Below are 13,024 nucleotides of genomic sequence, written 5' to 3' on the forward strand. Positions count from 1 at the left end.
TCTGTGGTTCTGACTCCTTTAGACCCAGTGTGCTCCCGATATTCAGAGAGAAAGAATGTGTCTGTATCAGCACAAAAATACATCAGAACATGTGATTTCATGCCCATCTATCCAAGGCTTACTGCTCCTGAAAGTACAAATGAAATAAAGCAAACAGTCGTTACTCACTGCTTTATAGAAAAGCCCCAGTGACAGGGCTGAGATTAAAGGAGTGCTCTACATAGGAGAAACATCAAACTGACGCACATGGGGTATCCCATGCCTTGCTTTGTCGGTGTTGCCTTTCTTCTCCTACTCTTCCTGCTCCTCCTTTTTCTCTTGGAGCAGTTTTGGATTGCTTTAAAAATTCAAGTCACCGTCTGAAGAACTGGGTTATGAATGTTTAAAGAAATAGAAGACAAGGGTTTTTATTTTGAACTATACGCTATCATCACCTGGAAAGATTTTGAAAGTACGGATTTTCTGAATTTAATTTAATACACAAAATGAATTTAATTATTTTCTGGCATAGGGGTCTAAGCATGAGTATACTGTATTTTTAACAACTTCTCTAGATGATTCTAGTTTGTAGCCAGATTTAGGAAATACTGAACTCAAGAGTGAGTTCATCTCTAGAGGAGACACCTTATATTATTCCAGGGTGCTGAGTGGGACCAATTTGTCTATGAGCACAGAGTGTAGCACCAATAACACTTTTAGGGGTCCACCAGGATGCCTGAATTTCTACTAGCAGTTGAAGGAAAAAAAATGAACTTTTAGGTAAAATAATAAATAATTAAATGTTCATCTTTGTAATAATGCTGTTAAAATAAAAATATAACTTTAAATAAAAATATAAATATTAAACAAACTATTTATATTTTTATTTAAAATGTAATTTTAAATAAAACTTATACATTTATGTTGTATTTATATTTAAATAAATATAAAAATATTAAATAAAGTATAATTTTTATTTTATTATTTTTAAGGAGGAAGGGGTCCAGGAAGGCAAAAGTACTGAGTGCCCGTAAAGGTCCTAATGCAACCTGGCACTGAGTTTATTTTCTAAGTGTGTTTCTTTGTGCTCAAACTACAGAGTGTGTAAATACAGATGGTATAATACTAACATTGAGTATGAAGGAAATTTTCATGTTTAACACAGTGATGTTGGAATGAATAGATCTGTGGTTGAAAGGTGAAGGAGAAGCCATGATTGTATAGGAGTCTTTATATGTAATTCTGTGTCTCAACATGAAACTTAATCTACCTGCAGGATAATTTGTTGCTAAGTAATATAAGATCTCATGGAAAAAGCATTACTGGGGTACTGATAATGAGCATAAATATGTAAAAATCTTTATAAATAATTCTTATAACTCCCAAGCTTAAAACAATAATTATAATATACACCTAAAGAGAATATCAGTGATTCTTTCACGTTTCAAAATAGCAATGATTATATTATATGCTTAGTTTTCAGTTGTGTAAGTTATACATATGAGAGACTTCAGGATAAGTCTCAAATTTCAAAAAATGCTAGTTTACTTATTTTGCTTTGTTGCATATAAATTACAAGCTAACAGGTATTTTTGTTTACATCTATTTGTGCATTGACATAAATTTAGTGCATTTATGATTTTATAATTTGAACTTGTTGACTCCTACTTTCTGGGTCCCGTCAGTCTTAGGGACACTGAATAGTTGAATGTATAAGATGGTAAAGCTGCTGAAAATATTGTTGATCAAAGTCCCACTTACAAACTCCTTAATACACAGGTTTACTCAGTTATAGCTTCATTGGTGGCATGAAGCAGAGGTCTTCAACCTGCTTTTTCAACTGCTTTTCACAATGTCCATGTTCCAGGTTCTGGACGGAAGTGCTAAGTCCTGTGTTTGTTGCCTTATCCCAGGGTTGCCCAGACCTCTGCTCTTGCACTGCCATCTGCTTTTTCTCATTGTCTCTTTAATGAGACCTAATCAGAAGAAGTCAGGGTTCATATAAACTTGCATGGAAAATTGTCAATTTGTCCAAAAGGTATGGAGAAACAAACCTGAGTATTTAGAATTTTTTTTCTAAAGGAAATTTGCATCTGGGCAGGAAATCCAATATTCTTTAAATCTGATTGAAAGGGAAACAGGGGAAAGCAGGCTATAACATTTATAGCTCTGATACTGCTGTGCCTGTCATTAGGGCCCTGGTTGAGTTCCATGTAACAGCAAGATCACCAATTAGTGGGGCCCTGAGGTTCAGCAAAGCCTTTAGAATCAAAGTTATGCTCCTTCAAATCCCAAATATGTAAAGAATGGGTAATGGTGAGCCATGCAAATAACAGCTGGCCAGTCTGTGAGATGTGTGATTCTAGGCACTTCTGCCCAGTGAATGTGCAGTAGGCACTTCCAGTAGTGGATGTCCAGCAGTGCTGTGGATCAGTGTTGGTGTTGGAGGATGTTATCAAGAGGATGGGACTGCCAGGTGTTCCTTGAGCTGGACCCAGGCAACTGGAAGCTCCTCACCCCCTCCCTTGTCCTTGAAATGTACTTTCTGTCCACCATTCCCATTGTGGGAACCATTTTCAAGGATACAACCTTGAGAGAGTTAGCTGTGGTTGAGAACATCTGGACTGTATACATGACTGAAGCCAGTAAACCTCTGTATAAACTTTTAAGATTTGGTGGGTGGGTTCTGAAACCTCTGGTTTTGTGGCTACCCAATGAAACCTTGTAAGTTTCCTTGCCTATGAAAACTGCCACCTGCTGATCTGGTGTGGTCTGCCTTTCTTTGGTCTCTTTCTGCCCTCCGTGTGTGGGCACCAGTTTCTGAACGAGTTGGCCACGGGAGAGGAAGTCAGAGGGAATGGCAGACAGATCAACTTCGATAGAGTGATTGGATTTGCAGTGACTTTGAACAAACCTTGATACAACTCAGGAGAAGAGATATAATTACAGAGCATGGCTGGCTTTGAAACCAGTGGTTTGTCTGCCAGAAAATTTGCACTCATTACTAACTTTGCAGAGACGTCCGGGTCACTTATAAATACATTTTCTCTCTTTTAGGTTCTTCAGCTGGGATCAGATATTCTTCCTCAGTATAAGCAAGAAGCGCCAAAGACGCCACCACACATTATTTTACACTATTGTGCTTTTAAAACAACTTGGGATTGGGTGATTTTAATTCTTACCTTCTACACCGCCATTATGGTTCCTTACAACGTCTCCTTCAAAACGAAGCAGAACAACATAGCCTGGCTGGTGCTGGACAGTGTGGTGGACGTTATTTTTCTGGTTGACATTGTTTTAAATTTTCACACAACCTTTGTGGGACCTGGTGGAGAGGTTATTTCTGACCCCAAGTTGATAAGGATGAACTATCTGAAAACTTGGTTTGTGATCGATCTGTTGTCTTGTTTACCTTATGACATCATCAATGCCTTTGAAAATGTGGATGAGGTGAGTTTCTTTTCTGTTTTTGTTTTTTTAGTACTTTAATCACATATTTTGAGAAAATTAGGATAAAAGGAGTTTATAAATAACCTAAACTTCTTTATAGTCACCACTTTGAACCTTCATCCTACTAAATACCTGCCATAAGTGATCATATTTTATTACTTTATAATTTCTATTCACTCTTTAAAAAACTTCTGGTTGAAAATACTAGGAAATGGCTGTGGTTGGAGGTTGTGTTTGAAAGAGGAGAAGAAAAGCCACAGCATTTGAAGTCAAATATGGTTTATGAACTGGACAGTTGATTGAAAGATTATGCAATATATGTATTTTTTTTGGGAAAACAGTAGCATTTTAAAACTCTGTGCACCCACAGATGTTTTGACTCCTCCCCTCCAGATACATAGGTAGCAGTGTTGTGTTAACAACACTTGTTGTTAACAAAAAGATCCAGGAAGCTTTTATGGTAGAGAAATTCTTGAAGTTTTGCCGTTTTGGTTTCTTTTTTTTTTTTAAATAGTTTTTGCTTTAAGTTTTGCCTAATCATTTGTGGTTAGAGACTGTATTAGATAACTTCTGATATCTGGTCTAATTCAAGATTTTGCTTATTCAGTGTCATCTGCACAACTAGAAATATTAAAACATATGTAATGTTTTAATGACCATTTCATCCAAGGCTTCTTAGTTTCTAACTTAGTTGTGGATGATTTTCAACTTGCTATACCAAGGATGTATATAAATGAATCAATATAGAATGTATCTGTTTTTAAAATGTGTTCATAATAATAATTACAAACTTAATTTCCCTAAAGATTCTACTCTGTCCTCATAGACTGTTCAGATAGAAAATTCTCTGCTACATTGTTGTCATTCTGTGTGTGTTGGGAGGTAGATTGCAATTTTTCTTCAGGATCTTTTTCCATAAAGATTTCTGCATTGAATCAACTTTAATGATACCAAAAATATTTCTAGAAAGTTTAGTATAGACATTGTATTTTGATGCTATACACATAACTGTTAATTTAAAAATTCAAGGAAAAAAGAATCATAGTAATTTGTTTCTAATTTTATTTTTATTTATTTATTTTTTTAAATTCCACCTACATCAAGTTTTTAAGGTATATTTCTATCTTATTTCCCTTCTGGAAGGATTGATAGGGATTAATTTTGAAAATGCTGATCTTATGATAAGAAGATAGTAAGTAGTATTTATATGTTCACTTACTTTTAAACAGATTAATATATTAAGATCAATGCATTAGGATTTCTATTATTTAGAACATTGGCATAAAGATTTTAATACAATTAATCAAAAGGTTGGTTTAGTTCACAGAAAAGAAAATAAATTAGATTGCATAATAATAAATGCATCTAATATACTGTATAAATATATGATGATATCCTCAGATGTATTAGAAAAATTCAAAGTAAACTTATAGACTACTGACATACCATCAGTTATCACACACACTGGGTTGGAGAATATGGTGTCTGAGAATGTGTACTGCTCAGATCTACCTTCACGGAAACCTGCTGCATGAAGCACAGGTAGGGGCTTCCTGGAAGTGGCTCATGGTTTGGAAAAGACATTCTTTAGCATCCCTTTCAAACCCAGCATTCAGTGATATCACACTGTCACCCTGGTAGCTTGAAACTGGCCACGATGGGAGTATTTACACCCTTAAAATGGCAAATGCTATGAATAAAGGCTTAAAAAAAGCCTTTCTATGGCATTAGTTGTTAATCATTTTGCCAATATACCACTGAATACAGTTGACTGACACTTGCTGTGGCTTTCTGATCTGCTGCAGGTCACAGTTCAAAGCTGTTTCCCCAAGGCTACATTCAACCAATGACTAAGAATAGTGGTAATATTATGATTGGGCTTATCAGGTGGCTCAGTGGTAAAGAATCCACTTGCCAAGCAGGAGACGTGAGTTTGATCCCTGGGTCGGGAAGATTCCCTGGAGAAGGAAGTGGCAATTTAGTATTCTTGCCTGGAAAATCCCATGAACAGAAGAGCCTGGCTACAGTCCTTGGAGTTGCAAAGAGTCAGACATGACTTAGTGACTAAACCACCACCTCCAATATTGTAATTAGTCTAGTCCTGCTCAACGAAGAACTCCTTTGCTGAGCAACTTTTGCCCTGGAACTCCCCATTTACCTGTGCTGTGATTGAGGCTCTTTCTACAGAATTCTTCCTTCCATCTTCATAGGTTTCAGACATGCATCGTGGTCTGAAGACCCCTCCCTCCTTTCTCCTTCATAGGCATTTATCCCAGTGAAAGTCTTGCATATCTAACCCTGACTTGGCATCACTCGGTAAGGGATCTGAATTGATACAGTGATGGTATGAAGTCTCTTATACATTGCTCAAGGGAATACTGGTAAAACTTACATGAAGAATGATTGGCAGTATCTAATTTTTTAAAAGAGAAGACCCTAGAGGCAAACACTTTCAGACTGTTTTGGGGATTCTTTTAATATTTGCTTCCATCACCAAACAGCAAAACTGTGTACTTACTCCTTTTGGTTTTTTAGTTTTGGGACTTGTCTTTGACTTCTCACTATCAAATTGGAGGTTTCAGCCTCTTTCTCCCTGCCCTCACTGTATCCATGCACTTATTTCCATCACCTCATTCTCACAATATAGATATATCATCCTTTTGGTTCCATAAATAGTGTTTATATCATTATGTCTACAAATATGCTATTTATGACTGAAAGTGAAAGTAAAAGTTGCTCAGTTGTGTTCGACTCTTTGTGACCCCATGGACTATACTGTCCATGGAATTCTGCAGGCCAGAATACTGGAGTGGGTAGCCTTTCCCTTCTCCAGGGGATCTTTCCAACCCAGGGACTGAACCCACGTTTCCCTCATTGCAGGCAGATTCTTTACCAGCTGAGCTACAAGGGAAGCTCATTTATAACTGAACCTTCAATATATTGTGATTACTTTTCTTCTTCTGCACTTTCCATTTTCCTGAGAGTTGATAATTGTCTGGTTTTATCATTTGCTTTCTTTTATGTACTCATCACTCACTCAACCACTAAACTCTATGCCAATTGTCTAAAGCTCCCTTCCTTGCATCGATGCAAGCAATATCCTATCAACATCATTTTCTTAAACAGATCTCTCATCATCCTACTCTCCCACCTGATGGACAGTTTGACTGTCTGTAATATTCTAGGCCATTGATAATTTATCCTCAGATTTTGAAGGGCGTGGTACCATTACAGTCTACCTTCTAATAATTCTCGTAAGAAACTTTGAGGCATCGTGACCTATTTTCTTTTTCTGGAAATTTGATATATCTTCTCTGTCTAGGATTCTGAATCTTTCCAGTACTATGCTTTATTGTGAGTCCATTTTCATCCATTTTGCTGGGCACTGTCTGGGAGTCTTTTTCAATCTGGAAAAGCATGTCTTCTGTTTCAATTTTTTTTCTTATGAGTTTTCTCCATCTCCTTTCCTGCTCTTCTCTTTTCTCTCTCTTGTTGAAATTCCTTTTATTCTAATACCTACTAGACTTTTCTAATTTTTCCCCCTCTTTCCTTATTTTCCAATCCTTTATCTTTTTGCTATACTTTCTGGAAAATTTTCTCAACATTATTTTCCAACTTTTCTTGTAACTAATAATGCCTTTATTTTCCCCTTAAAGTTTGCTTGGCCTGATACTAAGAGCTAAACTAGCATATGTATATTACTTGATATATGTATTTCTGCTGCTGCTGCTGCTAAGTCGCTTCAGTAGTGTCCGACTCTGTGCGACCCCAGAGACGGCAGCCCACAAGGCTCCCCTGTCCCTGGGATTTTCCAGGCAAGAACACTGGAGTGGGTTGCCATTTCCTTCTCCAATGCAGGAAAGTGAAAAGTGAAAGTGAAGTCGCTCAGTTGTGTCTGACTCTTAGCGACCCCATGGACTGCAGCCTACCAGGCTCCTCCGTCCATGGGATTTTCCAGGCAAGAGTACTGGAGTGGGGTGCCATTGCCTTCTCCAATATGTATTTCTAGCATTTAACTTTTCATCATTCTAGATCGTTATACTCTAGTTGTATCTTTTGTAAATAGTCTATACATTCTGAGAGTTTCTCTATCTGGGAAGTTTAGTCTGTTTATGTTTATTGTAATTAATTACTTTTTGCTTTAGGTAGAGCATCTTATTTTCCACTCTGAAATGTGTTTTAGTCACTTTTCTCTCTCTTTTCTACTTTATTCTTCTTTTCTGCCATTTTTTGGAATGACTGAATTTTAAAAATCTTCTGGATTCCCTCTAATAGATTGGAAGTTTTTGTATTCATCTATTGCTCTTAATATTTTTATCTTCAGTATTTGACTTATAAGTATCTTTGCCCTTCTAAATAAATCATTGGCCTCTGTTTGCCTTCTCATTTTTCAAACTAGTGTTGTCTTACATTTTGGTTCCACATTTTTTTCAAGTTTCTCTTTCAATTATTGGGTGGCTTCTTTAGGACTTTGTTTATTGTGAGCCTTTGGGATGGTGACTATAGATTTCAGTTTCCATATCTGTAAAAAAAAAAAAAGGAAGGGATACTTGACTTTTTTACTTCACAAGATGTTTTTAAAGAGTCGATGGAAAAATAGATATGATTTTTGTTTGTAGAATTGTGCATGTTTGAGGGGATATTATTGTTTTGCTTGTGTGTGTCTATTTCCTCAGCTTGGTGACAAGCCCTCTGGTGGTTAGGAATGTGTTCCATCTCCTTGGCAGTTCTTCACTGCTTACTGCATATTGGTGACTCGCCTACCTGAAGCAATAAAGTGTTAGTAAGGTTTTAGTAGATTGTACAAGGACATAAAACAAAATAGAACTTAAAAATGAGAAATTGAGCTACTGGTAGCTTGGGAATAGAAGAATATGAGTCTGAAGATTACAGCTTACTCCTTTAACATGATACGGTACAAAATAATTTAGGATGTAATGACATTTTCATATTAAAGAGTGTCTCAGATGATATGCTTTCTGAAGACAACTTGGTTTACTAGGAATTCACGAAGTGGATATGTCATTCTTTAAGAGAACTGTGAGGCTGGGAAGATAGTGTCCATTGAAAGAAAGAATTCTGTTTGAAAAGAAATAATGTCAATTTCCTAGATAATATAATGGGGGTAAAAGATATTATCACAAGAAACTAAGGAATAAAACCAAACTCCTTTGTAGTATTTGAACACAGCTCTGGGAGGTCCAGGGAGCTTGATTTCTGGGAGGTTAGGGGGAACTGAATTATAAGACATCATAGAAATATGGGGCAGCTGCAGGTGACAAACAATTTGGTAGACTAAATGGAATTAGGAAACATGATACTTGGGGAATTCAGGGGACAATGAGTGGTATTAGTGGCAAACACAATAAACAAGGTAGAACCAATTGAAATTGGAAAAGTGATCACGAATGCACTGTTTCAGGGGACAAAATGATTGAGCCAGAAACTGCTAGGTGGAAATATTACAAATATTTTTAATTTCCAGAAAAGTTTAGGAAAATCATTTTCTAAATTATAATTTTTCTTGATTTATGCTTGTCAAATGGGCACATTCAGTTCAGTTCAGTTCAGTCGCTCAGTCGTGTCCGACTCTTTGTGACCCCATGAACCGCAGCACGCCAGGCCTCCCTGTCCATCACCAACTCTCGGAGTCCACCCAAATACATGGCCATCGAGTCGGTGATGCCATCCAACCATCTCATCCTCTGTCATCCCCTTCTCCTCCTGCCCTCAATCTTTCCCAGCATCAGGGTCTTTTCAAATGAGTCAGCTCTTCGCATCAGGTGGCCAAAGTATTGGAGTTTCAGCTTCAACATCAGTCCTTCCAATGAAAAATGGGCACATACATCATTTCATTTTAACATATCTGTATATATAGCAAATTTTTATCTCTTATCTAGATATCAAAGCAAAAAATTGGAAATCAAAGCTAATTGTAGTCATATATTTATTTTGTCACTTTTGAGAAATTTCAGGCCCTCCATTAAGGATATATTGGAAATTGCTATTTAATATAATTTGATCATCATTACTTTTTCATTAAAACCTTTAGATAATTAAAAATAATGTTTGAGTGGTATAGAAGAGGATTTCATAGTATTTGTTTTTAGTTTTACTAGTTTTAATCTTAGAAATATTGCCAAGTCACCTTATAATTATTGATTTTTCTTATTAGTGTGATAATAAGACTTTTTTAAAGAGCTGTTTTAGGTTCACAGCAACATTGAGAAGAAGCTACAGAGACTTCCCATAACAGAGGTTGCCCCCACACATGCATAACCTCCCTATTATCAACACCCCCCACCAGAATGAAACTACATTGACACATCAGGTTGTTCAAAGTCCATAGTTTACAATAGGGTTCACTCATGGTGCTGTGCATTTTATGGATTTTGACAAATGCATAAGGGCATATTGTAGTATCATGCAGAGTAGTGTCACTGTCCTAAAACTCTGCGCTCTGCCTCTTCATCCCTTCTTCCTTCCTAACCTCTAGCAACCACTGATCCTTTTACTATCTCTATAGTTTTGCATTTTCCAGAATGTCATGTAGTTGGAATCCTACAGTAGAAAGCCTTTTCAGATTGACTTCTCTCACTTAATAATATTTAAGGTTCTTCCATGTTTTTTCATGTCTGATAGCTAATTTGAGTGCTGAATAATATTCCATTGTCTGGATGTATCAAGTTTATTTTTCCATTCACCTACTACTGAAGGATATTTTGATTGCTCCCAAATTTGGGTAATTATGAATAAAACTGCTATCAACTTTTGAGTGTAGGTTTTTGTGTAGGCAAAACCTTTTGGGTAAGCTATCAGCTCGTTTGGGTGAATATCAAACAGCATGGTTGCTGGATCATGTAAAATATGTTTAGTTTTGTTATAAACTGCCAAACTATCTTTCAAAGTGGTTTTCACCATTTTGCGTTTCCACCAACAATGAATGACAGTTCCTATTGACTCACCTTCTCACCAGTTTTTGGCATTATTAATGTTTTTGATTTTAGCCATTCCAGGACTTGTGATATCTTGTTTTAATTTGAAATTTTCTAGTGATATATGAGGGGACTTTCCAGTTGGTCCTAGTGGTAAAGAACCTGTCTGCCAGAGCAGGAGATGTAAGAGACGTGGATTCGATCCCTGAGGCAGGAAGATCTCCTGAAGGAGGGTATGGCAACCCATTCCAGGATGCTTGCCTGGAGAATCCCATGGACAGAGGAGTCTGCTTGGGCTATGGTCCATGGGGTCACAAAGAGTCAGACATGATGGAAGTGACTTAGCATGCACACACAGTGATATATGAACATATTTTCATATGCTTATTTGCCATCTGAGTATCTCCTTTTGTCAGGTGTCTGTTCAGATCTTTTGCTCATTTTTAATGGGGTTGTTAATTTTATTATTGTTGAGTTTTAAGAGTTCTTTGCATATTTTGGGTAATACTCCTTTATTATTTGCACATGTCTTTTGCAAATATTTCCCTCTAGTCTGTGGCTTGTCTTCTCATTCTTTTGATAGTATCTTTCACAGAGCAACATTTTTAATTTTAATGAATTCAAGTTTGTTATTTCTTTCATGGATTGTACCTTTGGTGGTATATCTGAAAAATGATTACTCAAGGTCACCTAGATTTTCTCCCATGTTATCTTCTTAGAGCTTTACAGTTTATATTTTATGTTTATGTCTATGATCTGTTTTATTTTATTTTTTGAAGGGTATAAGGTTTTTGACTAGATTCATTTTTTTTTCTATTGGCTGTCCATGTGTTCTATCAAGATTTGTTGAAAAACGATCTTTTCTTTATTGTATTTCCTTTGCTCCTTTGTCAAAGGTAAGTTGACTGTATTTATGGGGTTCTGTTTGTAGGCTCTCTATTCTGTACCATTGATCCATTTGTTCATTTTTTTTTTCCGCCAGTACCACCCTGTCTTGGTTACTACAGCTTTATAGCAAGTATTGAAATTGAGTGTCTGTCCTCTGACTTTGTTCTCCTTCAGTACTGTGTTGGCTATTTTGCACATTTTTTATTCCTTCATATAATCTTTACAATCAATTTATTGACATATACAAAACAACTTGATGGAATTCTGATTGAGATTACATTGTAGCTTTAGATCGAGTCTAGAATAACTGACGTCTTCACAATATTGAATGCTTCTGTCCATAAACAAGGCTTATTGCTCCATTTATTTAGTTCTTTGATTTCTTTCATCAGTTTCATAGGTTTCCTAGTATATAGCCTGTACATATTTTGTTATATTTATACCTAAGTTTTTTATGCTAATATAAAGGGTATTGTGTTTAAAATTTTAAATTCCACTTGTTCATTGTTGGTATATAGGAAAGTGATTGGCTTTTGTATATTGATCATATATCCTGTAAACTTCCTTTAATTGCTAATTAGTTCCAGACTCCTCCTCCCTCCCACCACTCCCAGGTCAGTTTGGATTTTCTGTGTCTGACTATTATGTCATCTCTAAAGAAAGATATTTTTTTCCCTTCCTAATCTGTATACCTGTTATTTCCTTTTTTTCTTTTTAACGGTATGATATAATCTGTAGGGTTTTGTAGATGTTCTTTTTCAAGTTGAGAAATTCTTCTCTGTAGCTAGCTCTTCAAGACTTTTTTTAATGATGAATAATTGCTGCATTTTGTCAAATGCCTTTTCTGCATCTGTTGATATAAACATGTGACTTTTTCTTCTTTAGTCTGTGATGTTATTGATTACATTAATTGATTTTTGATTGTTGAACCAGCCATGCATACCTAGGATAAATCTTACTTGGCCATACTGTATGATTATTTCTATATATTGTTGGATTTGATTTGCTAGTGTTTTGTTGAGATTTCTGCATCTATGTATTAGAGATATTCATTTGTAGTGTTCTTTTCTCATACTGTATTTGTGTATTTGAGTATTGGTATTTGAGTAAAGCTGGCCTCTTAAAACTGGGTTAGAAAGTATTGTTTCTGCTTCTTTTCTGGAAGAGACTGTAGAGAACTGGTATAATTTTTTACTTAACTATTTGGTAGAATTCACTCACATGTTAATCTGGCTATGGGGCTATGTGTTTTGGAAGATTATTAATTATCAACTCAATTTGTTTAATAGATATAGTTCTCTTCAAATAATTATTTTTGTATGTATATTTGAGTTTTGGTAGATTGTATCTTTCAAGGAATTGATCCATTTCATTTAGATTATCAAATTTATGGGCACAGAGTTGTTCATATTGTTCTATTATTGTTGTAGTTATTATTATTGCAATTGTTATACTTTAATTGTCTATAGCATCTGTAGTGATGTCCTCTCTTTCATTTCTCATGTTAGTAATTATGTCCTCTTTTTTTCTTGGTTAGTGTGGCTAGAGGTTTTACAATTTTATTGATGCTTTCAAAGAAAAAGCTTTTAAAATTTTGTTGATCTTCTCTACTGATTTCCTGCTTTTAATTTCATGGATTTTTGCTCTAATTTTAATATTTTTTTTCTTCTTATTACTTTGGATTTAATTTGCTTTTCTTTTATAGTTTGCTAAGCTTAGAAATTTAGGTTATTGATTTTATTTCTTTATTACTTTTTAATATATGCATTCTA

The 13,024-nt window shown here is 35.6% G+C and overlaps 1 protein-coding gene across 6 annotated transcripts in view; it reads left to right on the forward strand.

Annotated features, from left to right (window-relative positions):
- KCNH5 (potassium voltage-gated channel subfamily H member 5) overlaps window positions 1-13,024 on the forward strand; it is a 388,790-nt gene that overhangs the window by 68,235 nt on the left and 307,531 nt on the right. For all 6 annotated transcript variants that reach the window (XM_006068056.4, XM_044924885.2, XM_044924884.2 and 3 more), the window contains one exon: window positions 3,037-3,429. In XM_006068056.4, the coding sequence (XP_006068118.1) occupies window positions 3,037-3,429 (393 nt within the window). The remainder of the gene's footprint in view (window positions 1-3,036; window positions 3,430-13,024) is intronic.

The sequence above is a fragment of the Bubalus bubalis genome, chromosome 11 (genome assembly GCF_019923935.1).
Source record: "Bubalus bubalis isolate 160015118507 breed Murrah chromosome 11, NDDB_SH_1, whole genome shotgun sequence".
Lineage (NCBI taxonomy): Eukaryota > Metazoa > Chordata > Mammalia > Artiodactyla > Bovidae > Bubalus > Bubalus bubalis.